This window comes from Neodiprion pinetum, chromosome 2 (assembly GCF_021155775.2).
Source record: "Neodiprion pinetum isolate iyNeoPine1 chromosome 2, iyNeoPine1.2, whole genome shotgun sequence".
NCBI lineage: Eukaryota > Metazoa > Arthropoda > Insecta > Hymenoptera > Diprionidae > Neodiprion > Neodiprion pinetum.
Window position 1 is genome coordinate 27,305,100 of NC_060233.1, and position 14,646 is coordinate 27,319,745.

At 39.5% G+C, this 14,646-nt stretch overlaps 1 protein-coding gene across 2 annotated transcripts in view; it reads left to right on the forward strand.

Moving 5' to 3' along the window:
* Positions 1 to 14,646, forward strand: part of Lim3 (Lim3 homeobox protein) — a 113,577-nt gene that overhangs the window by 41,267 nt on the left and 57,664 nt on the right. For both annotated transcript variants that reach the window (XM_069133344.1, XM_046610754.2), the window contains one exon: positions 757 to 810. In XM_069133344.1, the coding sequence (XP_068989445.1) occupies positions 757 to 810 (54 nt within the window). The remainder of the gene's footprint in view (positions 1 to 756; positions 811 to 14,646) is intronic.

A 14,646-nucleotide genomic window follows, 5' to 3' on the forward strand; every position in this document is an offset into this window, starting at 1 on the left:
GCACGTGCGTGTAAACTAAACCGAACTTGACGTCGTTTTCTTTACGCAGAGAGTCAAGTCACGAAGAAAATCTTAACTTCTTAAAGGTAAACAATGACTCGAAGAGGCTTGATTGAAGATGTGAAAATTTTATCTGCTAATTTTTATCTGAAATATGCGATTCGTCATTTACAAATCATTGTTCTTTTTTTTTTTTTTCTTTCGTCGCTATTTTTCGATACCTAAAGCTCAAAATTTATGTTATTTGACATGTTGGGATTTGAGAAAATAAGACAAGCTTCTTTTCAGTCTAAAATATAAACTTCAGAAACAGTTTATTTCAATATCTATCGTTTCCCGCATTCAGTTCACGCTCACTTGATAAATTACACAGTACATTTACGCAGCATTTCAGAATATTCAGAAGCAGTTGTTCAACGGCAGATGGATTGGTAAAATTGAAATTCGGCTCACCATTTCCCAGTACTAACAAAACAATTCAGTCAGGTCGCTTACAAGTTTGAACCCCCAAAAAGCAAATCACTTAACATGTAGATTTAGGTTACACGGTAAAAATCCGACCTTGAGACGAAATATAATGACCGACTCGAACGTATCGCGTCATAAATTAGTTGACAATTGAAAGAAGTTGTTAAAAGTTTATTAATTCTGTTCATCATTTACCCACACATTTTCATCCACCTTAAAACCACATTTCGGTCCGATTCAGAATTTTCTTTTATTTATTTTAATTTCGATATTTTCCTTTTGTTTTAGAGAATAAACGATCCGAAACTACCAAAAGCCATTGTTGTCTGGTCAAGGAGCAAAGTGAGTTTTATTTTATTTTTCATTTATTTCATTGTTTCAATGCGTTATTGAGGGTGAATTTTTGAAATGGTGCTTTTACTTTTTCTTCTTTAAGTTTTTTTTTTTTTTCTTCGTTCTACTTTTCCTATAACATTGGCACTTCGTCGGTCACTAAGATCCCCGAGAGGATTTTTGACCTTTAAAGATCGTTTTCGTTGGTGCTTTGTGGATTTTGAATGCAGAAAGTGTAGCGTATTTATAGAGCGAAGAAAATCACGAGCGATGAATACAGGCGTGGAGTTGCACCTCGGAACAGCAGCCCGTCGATCGGCTCTCGTCTTCGGCGCACTTTATCCTCCTCAAGAGGTTATCCAATCCTCATAGTATGCGCGGCTACGAGCTGCGCGATCGTAAAACTTTTCACCTAACTCAACTTCGACCTCTGGCACCTACAGCGCTATTACGAGTAAGCAGGTAATACGATTCGCCACAGACGCGACTTACGTGTCCCAGTGTATTGGGCATAAAAAACTCGACGCAGAAGAGCGTAAGATCGCTCGCATTGGGTTGGAAGATACCTGTGTTATCGACAGAATCGAGGAGTCAGTCGCAAAAGGAAATTTGGTCGCAGTGCACGATTTTCACGTTTTTTTACCCATCAAGCGGGATCAAGTAACCGTTTTAGACCGGCTACGGAGGATAAATAAAAAAAAAAAAAACATTTAAAACACTCGCTAAAATATTTTTCAATATTTTCAAGAAAATTATCAATATCAACTATTGATAAGATATGCTTATGCATCTATAATGTGATTAAAATTGTGAACAAAAAGGGCTAAGCGGGCTTTTTAGCTTTGCGAGGTCGCAGTATTCGGTTTAAAAAAGCCCGCTTTACGCCCTTGGTACACAATATACTATTTTGCGGACTCCGTCGTATCGTGGCTGAGACAATTTACCCCGAGTCGATTTTGCGCAACCCCTGTAGTTGCGCGGCTTGGAATTGAGCCGATTCATTCGCCCCTTGCAACCTGATCTGGGACGTTTAAGTGGCGGTTAAACCTTGACGTAATAAACTTACCGGCATATGGCCGCACACCTTCTGACTTCTCCACTGAATACCTCGAACAGCCAGAATGAAAGACCCCGAGTACATTTTATTTTTCGATCACTCAATCTTGAGTTTTTTAAATGCCAAAATCGTACTGTTTGTACGATTTTACAAGGGGTGGTCACCCTTCATGCATGATTTTTAAGTTATATTTTGATGGCTACTATTGATACGGGAAGGTTCGCAAACAACCAGCGATGAAATGGTTTAAAGATGCTAATTTTACATTTAGCTTAAGCTTCCAAATTTAAATAACTGTCCATATTAGTTACTAGTTACGATAACTTCAGCAGGTAACAGAATTCCCGATTAGCCTGAAACTTTCACGTCATTATATCGCCTCTGTCAATTATTGGAAACGAGAAACCGTAAATATTTTACCCAACTGCACCCTAGTAGTTGTCATTAAAACTAAAAATTCTACCGCTTCCTTTTTTCCGTAAAATTTTTTGTAATGTTATCGAATTTTGTCGAACGACTTTAATTTCAAAAATTCACTAAGTTTGGGTCTTACAAAACATACGTATTAGAATAAAATGTGCCCTAAATTTAATCAAAATGGTACCAGTTTTAAAATTATCGTATGAAACGTACTCTTGAAAAACTTTCCAATTATAATGAGCGCAACGTTAAACAATTACATACACTTTTTCAAAATTTCAAAACTTAAAACGAAGACAAAGTTAGTATGCATCAACAGTATAATCCTTCTCAATCTTTTGATTACACTACCCGCTACACTACTCAAATTTTATAACTCAAAAATGATAACGTGAAAAGGTGATCATACCCCTTTAAAGATCAGAACGGATTCATACCAACATACAATAGGTTCACGGTGCGCTAGTCGAAAGTGTTTATGGCGAACTGGTTAATCCAGCGACAGAAGCAAGGCCTTGTCCAAAACGTGAAGCAGGGAACATGTGATAGCGGAGTTGTTCAAACGGCGTATCCATGACTAGATCATAGGGGTCATTGATGTGCTCTGGGTCTATTCAGGGCGTTGAGAGGTCCTCAAAGTGTAAGTCGAGGTGGTGCATTATATGTTCCGGTAGCAGCAACCCATATGCCGTCCAAGTTGAGCCCTGTGCAACAACTATACAGGCATCTCTCTCTATCTCTTTCTCTCTCTCTCTCTCTCTCTTTCGCTCTCTTTCTCTCTCTCTCTTTCTGCTGTCGACGAACCACTCTGACGGGATTTATACAATCAAAGCGATTGTCCCGGCATTGCACCTCTCTCTGACAACCGGGCAAAAGTTACTTTCAAGTTGTTTGTCAAAGCGTATTAGGTACTCCAGCGGACTACGCTCAAACAGCTAATGGCCCTCCTCATCCTCTTTTACACACATTCAGAGTCCCCGGTAGAGTCTCGTTTTCACAAGGGCCTATTTTTACCTCGCTCGAGAGATGCGGGCCCTTTTTGAATTCACTCGTTTGTAAAATGACGCCCTTTTCAATCCGATGTTCTTGTAAACGATTACATGATATTAGAATTCTTAATAAACGAATCTTTTGAAAATTTCATATTCGCGAATCGATGATACTTACAACTACCTGTATCAAGATGGTTTTTCAAAAAAAATGTGCATTTTTACAGAGCAAAACATTACGTCTCATTGTCCGTTTGATTGAAACTATGATATTACTCGATACTTATAGAAGTGAGATTCATTTTGTAAGGTTCAAAAAAATTTCACTGTTGGGATAAATTTCAACAATATCCAAAGCTATGGAACAGGGAAAATGAAAAACTTAATACAGGCTTCTATATCTAACAGTATGCACAAACAGGTGATACAAAATTTATAATAACTAAAACTGCAATAGTTCGTCTGATGAAGATCGAATGATGAAAATATTGAAGAAAAATTGCTGCCCTAGCTGAACAAAAATTTCAGAGTTGAAAAATAATTTTGTTTACATTTTAATTCGTACAATGAAGTACTTTGCGTATATGGGCTGATCCATCAACTATCATCCAACTTTTCAGGGTCATAATTTTTATCTTCATGCAATTTGTATACACAGTAGTGTAGAGCAAGATTCGAAAATGCTGTAATTTTCAGACCTTCAGGCCTTACCGTTTAGGAGAAACACGTCGATTAATTTCAACACGTTTTTCAATTCAATACAACTTTTATCTTCGAATTATTAGGTCTTGCTGTCGTCGGATCAAAAGTAATTCAATGTGTATTTGCGTAAAAAAAATCTGATGTTTCTAAATATGAAATTCATTTCAGGTAGTCCTCAAGTACTTTCAAGAAACACTATTTTCGACATTTTTATCCTACCCCAAAAGTTTCAGATTTCACTCCAAAATATAAATTTTGGAAAAAAAAATAATGCATTTTTTGGACCTTCAGAATATATTCATCGTAAATGTCGGTATAATAGTACTATAAACGGCCACTAGGTGGTGAACTCTCTCGCCACAGAAATAGCTTCAGAGATATTTATAAAACCGGGGTGTCGTCTATGAAGTTAGATACCGATACCGTAAGATAAATTTGTCATCAGGCCTATTACACACGAAGAAATCATATTACCAAGTTTCGAATCATTGAAATTGATGTTGGCGGAATATAAACAAACCGTAGTGACACAAGTTCAATTCATACTTTACATATGCACCAATAAATTTTCGGGTGTAGCCCGTTAAATATCGGGTAAATACCACATAATTTTAAATCAACAGAAAATTATTAATGATATCGTTCGAAGAATACATTTTGTGCACATAAATAAGTCCAATGTTCAGTAAATGTTAAAAATTTTTATGTCAACAAAGTTCATTACCTGTTTAAACCATTGATCTCTTGACTCAACAGAATATGAATTAAAACAAGCTCAATTTGTTTTGATACAAAAATTTCATATTATTGAAACAAAACGATTACGGTGCGTTCAATAAAAACTATTAGTCCTTCCAATCACACATTTTCTTCATAAAAAATTCACATTATTGCCAGGAATTTACGCCGTGTTATCTTGAATAAATTGATAGCCAACACGATCATTCTAAGGGTGCGTTCGACTCGAACGCTTACGCGTATCAACATATGTGCACCTATAGATAAATGCGCTCACAGCGCGCTGAAAGTGGTCCAGGACGAATGCAGCTAAAGGCTTAATTCGGTCTATATCAAAAACTATTTCGTCCAACAAAAGAATATTGTTGAATTACTCAAGTATTATGTTCAACGCATTTGACCATAGAATTAAATTTACTCAAACGAACATCACTTGACCAAAATAATCCTTTCCCTCCGTGTAACCTGTTTCAAATCCCGATTCTCGAACCCTTAAAGATTCGAATAATTTACAACGTGGCCGATGATCGAGGGTGTAGGTAGTTTGTCACGTCTTCCTCGGGGCCTTCCTCATCCAGGGAATGAACAATTCGTTCGTCAGAGGATACACGTGGCCCACGTGGCTCGCGTGGCTGACACGTGGCCCCAGAGTGTGGCCCAACAACTGGTGCTCGCTCCTCCTGGCACCACATGGGTCGTGTGCATGGTGCGTCTCCTATGCCTGGAGTCCGCACTGCCTTTGACGAGGGTGTGTGTGCCCCAAGAGCGCGAGTATTGTCCGCCGGGAAGCCGAACATGAAAGAGCGTTTTGTACCAAGGTACAGAGGCTCAGCTGCTTTCAGTGCTGTTTTCAATCTTCGCAGTCCCCGCAGATTGCCGCCTCTCCAACGCATCCTGCGAACCGATCGATCTCGCCTGATCAACTTGGTCCTTCTCGAACGGCAACAGGAACGAAGACACAGACGCCATCGGCGAAACGGGGAACCGATCGGTTCATTATCCTAATGGAGCCGAGGTGTTTACGGTGGTTGGTGCTGCGTAGCCTCGGGGTTTATCGATTCTTCGGCTATTACCGAACAATCGCGTCCGGTAATTTTTAAAATGGATCCCGCGAAAGCCGTTTTACTTTATCGATATCAAACGCTACACGCTTTTACAGTCAATTTTCAACTCAGGTGTGCATTGTTACATATATACCTTCTCGCCAGAGGTATTTTTTCTTTGTGTATGGTGTGCTAAAGCTAAGCTGAAGTTATGTCAAGTGTACTTTCTGCAATCATCCAAAAACTCGACTACAGTGTTCGCACAGTAATTTCTGCCCTTTGTTTTTTACTTTTGAATTACGAATGAGCTACTTTTTCACCGCTACAGTCTCAAAAACTTAAAACTACTTCATGGGAACCCAAGTGAGTTTGAGGAATCCTTATACATCAAATCGATATCAACTCCGGACCAATGCAATGTTGCGTTGTTATTATCTCAACAGATTTCTTTTATTATAGAAATGCTTCCAATTAGTGTCTGCAAACGACGTTGATTATCTTTAGGTTAACTTACGATGATTCCTTATTTCAGAGCAGACATTAGATGCAAGGTCTATGCATGTGATTTCTAACATAGTGACATTGATGTAACTGGGAGTGACAAATATGAAATATCGACACCGTTAACCTGCACTTTAAAATTGGTCTCAGGTCACTTTGACATTTGAAGTCATTCGAAATGATTCGCCGTTTCTCAACAACTAGTTCCTGGTTCATATAACATTGGATCCATGTACCAACATGAAGTAACGTGAGATTATTCAAAGTCTTTCGGAGTACGGTGAAGCTGTTTAAAGTTTTTCAGAGTCTCTTTATACAACTCACAAAGTTCTTTGAGGTCTTGGAGTACTTAAGCTAGGTGTGTGGGCTAAAACGTTTACACCTCGTGGAAATACGGTATTCCGAGTATAAATACAGAAGAACGAAATACCGGCATCAAAAAGTTATCACTCGCTGTTCAGTGTGCCAGCGAAAAGCTCGCAGTTACTTGAAACGAGAGTGCGAGAATGAACGTTTGAACGAGCCAGTGGGTGTACATGACTTTCCTAAAATTTGAAAAGGCGGTGAACAGGATGCGCGTAAACAGAGCTGAGCGGGTGATTAAGCGCGTAAGTACCGCATGGGAACTGGGTCATAGATTTTCCATAGAAGCGTTAGTCGATGCGTGACGTGGTGTAATATATAAGTGACAGCGATCCCGGAGACCATAGAGCGCAGAAATGTATGGAAGTCCGAATGAAAACCAGTTCATTGGGAGCGTTCCCATTGTGTCACGGGCACTCCCGCATAAAGAGCTGGAAAACTGCGGGGCTCGCGTAAATGCGTCTCGCGCGAATGGTTATAAAATTGGGGCCCGCCATTTTCCCCACAATGGAAATCGGCCAACGGCCATGACCCCTGTCACGGATCAGGTCCTCTCTCAACAGGTCGAGAGGAACCTTGTTCTCTCTCATTCTCGGAACATCAGTAATCTACTCCTGTTGAAAAAAAAAAACAAAAAAAAAAACAATCCCATCAACACAACGGTGAAGAGTTGAAAAGTTGTTTCCCATGAACTACGGCTACAAGGCGTTCTGTTTTCGCCGCACTTCTACCCTGATCCTGTTCAAGTAACGCCTTTCCTTTTACTGTATCAGTGGTGGGCAGTGCCGGTGCACGGGAACGAGGCTCCATTTCTATTCAGAGGCGCTAAGTGCGACAAAACCGTGACATCCTGTCGGGCACGAGGCGCTGGAACGACACGCGTCACCCGTCGATGAGGAGTGAAGACTGTCCTCCTGCACTTCCAACGGTGCACGACATTGCAAAATGAATTTGTAGTCGAGGATTGGACGCGTTGATGGAGGTCGTTTTGTGGAGTGGGAATCGTCGGGGCGACACTGACACGTTTTTGCTTGTTCATTTGTTAAAATTAATTAAAATGTGTCGAACTTCTGAATGAACTCTCTGAATTTAGAATGATCTGTGTTTTGAGCTAGTATAACGTAGATTCGGGATACTTAAACGCGTTGCGTTTAGTGAAATTGGGTGATTACTGAAACGATGAAATTTTGCTACTTTTATCGGATGAGGTTTACATTTGTCGTACTTATTTCGAGACGAATAACACGCAGAATGTAGAAAGGAAATTTTTAATGTCATTCTTTAGCTGTTTTCGAAATATTTTCTCCAAAATTGACGTATTTGCGTTTATAATCAGTTCGAGTATTTCGATGCCTCTCAAAAAATGTAGCATGTTTTCGCTTTCATCACGAAAACTAGCCCGTTTCAGTTATAGCTACGAAAACTATCACGTCTCGATTAGTGCGATACGGATTTTCTGAAGATTTGTGCGGTGTGCGGTGGTCGAAATGAAAGTCAATATGCAGATGCAGAAGTGCGTTTTTTCGCGTCAAAATAAATTTACAGATATTCTCGAAATTGTGTTGTCGATGCAGAGCTTAAAGAAATAAATGCTTTTTTATAGGTTCTTTACAGAATTTTAAAATTTGTTCCGGATTTTTTATAAATATTAATATCAATTGGTCTTATTATATTTATATCAAGCAGCCCTTATCTAAACTGTGCGTAATATTTCAACAAAACTGTAACAACTATTGTATCATATTGGAGATGACTAAATCAGTATTTTTGGATTTTTATATATGGCAATATTACACTCTTACTAATTTGCAATAAAACATGTTAGCTTTCACGGTGAACATCGAAACGTGCTAGTTTTTGCGGTAAAAACCACAACATGTTAGTTTTTGTAAGAAATTTGAAACGTGTTACTTTTCGTAAGAGGCTCTTTTAGTTAAATAAGGCTTTAACGTCAATTTATTGTTGCACAAGCGTTAAATTTTCGCAACAGTTGCAAGAAAATATAGTAACAGTGATCGTAATGAGCTAGAATAGTAACGGATACAAGACTTTCTGGTAACAGCTACAAAACTAGTTTTTATTTTCTACCTAGAACTATATTTTTCGATTGTGGTAAAAAATGAAAATAGTTGAGGACTGAGCGGTAGCCGGAACTAAAAATTTCTCTCATTGTGGTATTTTTCACCACAAATCAAAGAAAAAGCATGCTGGCATCCAAATTATTTTTACGAAAAGGGCTTACCATGACAAGAAATTTCTACTTTCTACTTACGGATAGTAACATTTGAAGTGAAGGAAAAACACGACTCTTAACTCTTGAGGTTACAAAAACAGTACATATAACATAGAACACCTAAATTGTGGATGGTCTGGGATTGTCAAAGTTCAATTTTTAGATTCTAGTTTCAGTCGGTAATAACCTTGACACTCCTTATTCGTCAATACGTAACACGTAATATCAAATCGAATCAACACAATTTCTTGACAACCTTCCCAAAGCATTCAAAAAAAGGAAATTTATGAATTTATCACATCTAGTTTTCCCAACAAAGTTACTTATACAACGGCACAGAAATTTATCGGGCTTCCAGCTATCCAATTTGTAGAATATCGCTAGAGGGAAGCGCGACGATGGTAAAGAAGGAGATGCGAGATGGAATACCGAGAAAATCATAACTCAGGTCATAATAATCAACGGTAATTAGAGGTGCATAAAGATGGCTTCATCCAGAATGCAGGATAAATATTGCCTGTAATTATTAACCGTAAATACTTTCAATATCATATGCACAATGTTTTTTTAATTTATTATATTAGTGTCGCAGTATTATTTGATATTATTTGGAAGAACCGATTAGTTCAGTAACACGATTTTCAACATTCTCGACTTCTACCAATTACAGTTACACGATGAGGTATTAAAATTTCGATTCGTATGCGATTTCCATATACGCTATCACAATACACACTATAACATACGATATTACAATATCTCCTAAATCGTTATTCATAAGCCGTAATTGTCGGTAAAAGGTTCTCCGAAGAATTTCAATGCCCGGGTAAAACGTGGCGTTTCATCGCGGTTATTCGTACAGAACGAACGTCGTGATCAGCAAACCTCGTCCTATATGCGCGTAAATCAGTACAATAGAAAAACTTATCCCATCGCTAATAGCCCTAGTCCCCTCCGATAAACACCCCTGTTTTCATTCCAACTTTCACTAACCCTTCGAGCAGCTAGTGGCGAAGCCAAACCCCAGCTATCCCCGTTACGACCAGATGGCGAACGCTGGGCAGACTTCCTACACACACACACACACGCACACACACACACGTACACATACGCATCGCAACCTTACACATATTATTCGTACGCATACGTACAGATGTATGCATATATACAGGGGCCTCAAAATGAACTGGTTGGACTATAGTCAATGTTTGGTTAGGCTCGTATTCGCCTGCCTAATGTGGTTAATAAATGAGTTTATTTTGCGGGTTCTTCGCGTAGCGGCATGACAGCGTAACTACGTACACGCAGGCGTAATTTTTTATCGATCACCTGCTTATCCGAATCTGCAATCGCTACGAAGGAGAAAACAGCGAAATTTTCATACAACAATATGCAAGGGAGTTTTCTGATTTTTTTTTTTTTTTTTTCTTTTTCACATCATCGCATGTTCGCGAATTCTCTTTACTATTTTGCCACATAATCACAGCGGCAAAATAATTTCAACATAAAATGCTACGAAATACGTTGGTAACGCAGTGTGGCGAGGGAGGAGGGAGGGAGGGGGGTTGTGAAAAAAAACCTTACGCGAATTAAAATTTCTCGCCGCACGAGAACGGCTTTTTTGAAACTTACAAAAAAAGTTTTTTCGCCAACGCGATTCTTTATTAAAAAACGAAGAATATGAGACTCTATGGCACCCTTAACGATACGATGTACCTGAGAGATGGAATTTACAAAAGCGGATATAATTTTCTGCAATGAGAAATCATAAAAATGTGAAGAATATTTAAAACGATACTCCGCGGATTGCGGCACATCATCATTTCTGTGCAAACAGAAGCGGAATAAGTTTAGTGTAACCCAACCTAAGCTAGCCTTGCCTTCAAAGATTTCATCCTTTCATACTTCTATCAGGAGAGATCAGAGGCTGGATTCTGTTTTTGGTAGGCAAACACTACAAGTACAGGGCGTGTTTAAATTCAGGCGGTGAAATAATGCGATCAAATAATACCGCCGTTGGTTTGCCCGTGCTTGCGTAAACAGCGGACGTTCTTATTGTGCAAATACGCGGATCTAGGTATGCGAAAGAAGTGTTTGCACACGCATGACGCTACACACGCTTGCATACGGCACCGCAATCCACGTTCTGATCTCTGGGGATCGGCGGTTCTTTACCTCGCTGTATGAATACGGCCAGCTTTTTCCAGCCCTTAAACCTCAAGATCCCCCCTCCGAATAATATGCGAATTCACGAAGACTTGCCTAGCACAATTTCAACTGTTCCCGATGACGTGTGACCGTCCAAGCAATACATAGATTCATATTTGGTGAAAAATGAAGTCGAGTAATCAGAGTCAACCGTCGACTATATGCGAAGTATTTATTCAAGAATACCCGTTAGATTGTCGAAAAATGTATAACTTGGCTGCGAATTGACTTAAAATTGTCAAAAAATAGTCTAGGAAAACTTTGAATGATAATTACATGAACTTATTGAATTATTACATGCACTACGGCAACTACTAGACGAGATATATTTTTTGTTTGGCTTTGTTTTCACCTCAACATTTTCGAGGACGTTTGTGTGTAATGTCAACAAGATGAATGTTCAAAGTATCAAATAGGTACTCGAACTGTTCTAGTTTACCAAAAAGGCTTGATTAATTCCAAACTTTAACATCCCAAAATGAAATTAATTCGTTTCCAAAGAATTAGAAATTTTTTTCCCAGTTTCACATAATTTCAATCTAAATTCACCAACATCTCGAATGGATCAATTCCGCTTAGTTTACCGAAATATGCCATCTGTTTTATCAACACGAACCCGAGCTCGACTGCCACTTTTTACTTTTACTGTGTATCGTTCATACACGGAATGTACCAGCTACTTCATAATAATTACGTCACATGGTTTATTAAAAAAAAAAAAAAACCGTCAGTTTCCAGAGAATTCTCAATTGATCAGGTTCCACGCTAGCTTGAGTTCAGCCGTCTTGGAAACGAAGTGCTTAATGATTTGCAGCTGATGTATTTTTGAGGCAAGAAGAGAGAACACCACGATACCGTAAACGTAAGACATTGATTCCTACCGTGAAACTGTTGTGTTGAAAACAGAGCATCTTGAAAGTGTTGACTTCAAATATCATTTCAATGAAAATATTACTCTGTAGCGTTTACGTCTGCGTCGGCTTAAGCACCTACGAATTATACCTACCATCAGGATACGTAGGTAGGTACGTGTAGCACCAGGATGAGGAGGAGCACTTCGCTATCTCGAAAATCGTGCATCTGCCACGTCGTCGCATAGTCTGGCACCCATGGTCGGGTAGGGTACCTAATTCCGGTGATTCATGCGGCCAACATTACGTCCTTTAACGTAGCCTGCAGTGGGATATATGGACTGCTTTTCCGTATTATGGCTTCCAACTTGGTCTGCCTACATGCAGTCGGTGGGTTGCTCCGGGATATCACACGTACACTCACGAGTTACGACCCGCTCCAGCCAAGGGTCGAGAAAAGGGGACGAAAGAGGAAAGAAGAGGAAAAAAGAAATACTTGGATCTGGGGTCGTTTGGGCCATTGCTCTTCTTCGATCCCACCGCGGTAATGATCATCCTGTAATTATCCAGAGCAGTGGCCTGCGGTGATGGAACTCGTGAAGAATTAGGACTGATCACTCCACCTCCGATGATGTGGCTCGAGATCCATAAGGATTTAGCGATCGATGGAATACACGGCTTTCGTGGTGTCATAAACACCTTGGGGAATTTTAAAGCGGAAGGTTAAAACTGCATCTCTGTGACGAACTGCAAAACACAATGAATTGTACCTCATTCGGTTGATTATGAAAAATGATCGGAAACTCTTTTCCTGTAAATTGAACTCTGACTAGTTCTCCACGTTTGGAAGTCAACGAATGAACAGATCACAATGATCTCGCGATCATTCCGGAATGTAAAATCAAATGTGAGACCGTACCAGTGTCAATGGAAAAGTGTCAATCAACTGATTCCAACACAGTGATGCAAGTATAAACGGACGAGTCCGTCCACAGCCATAACTGGGATTCCAAATGACTTCACAATCGGTCCAGTGACGTCGTTCTGACTTGAATGAAAATTGAACAAAGAAGGAAGAGGAAACGTGAAAAACAGACGTGCACCAGGCGGAGAATCTGGCGCGTTTGCAGTCTCCCCGAGTCCCCGTGCCGAATGGAACCGGATGTGACAAGTGACGGGCTCGGTGACCTCCAGGCTTCCAGTAAAAGTCACCCTTCGTGGGTTGCGCGTCGGTTCCCCTCTCCCGGGGCATGGCATGGTCTACACCCACGCACTCATGCACTCGCGCACCCATTGTGCCACAACCCCTAAACCTCTAATAGGTACACGCATCCCCTGATTAGAAGCAGCCATAGCTCGACGCTGCAGAATGGGGTGGGTGGTTGACTTTCGTAGGTTAAAATCAGCCCTTCGCGGGGGCAGATGGTATCGGATAAAATTGCTTCTGCCCATGCCTTTGCTTCTGCCTTTGCATGCCTTTGTCTTTCGTTCAGTTTTCGCGTTTTCATCTACCTTCAACGCCCTCATTCAGCTTTCGTCGACGATCACGATAAATCAACTCTCCTTGATCGCCTTAACTTTTTACATTTTACGTAATTACATACTTTGAAGACAAATTCTCATACTTTTGTACGCGCATCAGCAAACGTGCCATGATTTGCTCGTGGTTGATGATTTTTTAGTCTAGAATTTAACGCAAAGACCCTAAGTACTGACTTATTCACTGACCTCTGGAGTTAGGTTAGATTATTTCACTCGTGTTTGAATCTTGGCCTGACACTTCGAGGGTTATTCAATTATTTCGGCAAATTAATTCTTCACGTCACCGAATAAAGTCGTTGGCAAAAAAGTTATTTGCGTCAGCAACAGTGGTTGCACTACCGAAAAATTAAAAGGTGGAAAGAATGAAAGAAAATAGGCATTTTAAGGCGATAATTTGAATTTTGCCAATGGCATGAAATAACGTTGATTTTGTACGCAGAAAAAAGTTTTTAGCTTTATGAATTCATGCGTCCAGGCGTCTAAAATTTCTTGACCGTAGTCGCTCATACCACCGAAATGAGAAAACTAATTATAAATATTTTTCGAGTACTTGAGTAGTCAAAGTAACTCGTCTGATCGTAAACATTGACAAATTAAATTGATACCACAAGAAATTATTCTATTTGTATATGTATAATGTGAAGGTAACCTGAAGGTTGTATATACACAATTTCATTAATAACCAATCATTAAAGGTTAAAAAAAATCTTTGAAATTAGTAAGATCACTAACAACCATGGGTAAGTCGATTTGCCTCATTGTTCCAAATCGCCATCTAATTGGTCTCTGAGGAACGACGTGGTTTGAGGTTGCAGTAACGTAATCCGATGCCATTGGATTATAGAAATCTTCAAACTATAAAGGGTAACCAGTTTTTTTTATTTTTTTTTTTTTCACATACCTACAAACTAACCGCGATGGCACTTCTCTACTTATATTCAACGAGAATATTTCTCCTCGAATCACTTTGCAATTGTTATACATTTTCACTAATACACAAGAGCTTAATATATTGAGAATAATAATAAAAATATCATCGCCGCACAGATCAACGGTAATCTTCATGTCTTATCGTATCATATATTGCGAGTATAAGTATAACGTGTGAAATTATACGATGGGTGCGTGATGATCGAGTGACGGTTGATAGCGAGCATGCGATGGTACTCACGTGTAATTATTCTAATGCCCCCCTATG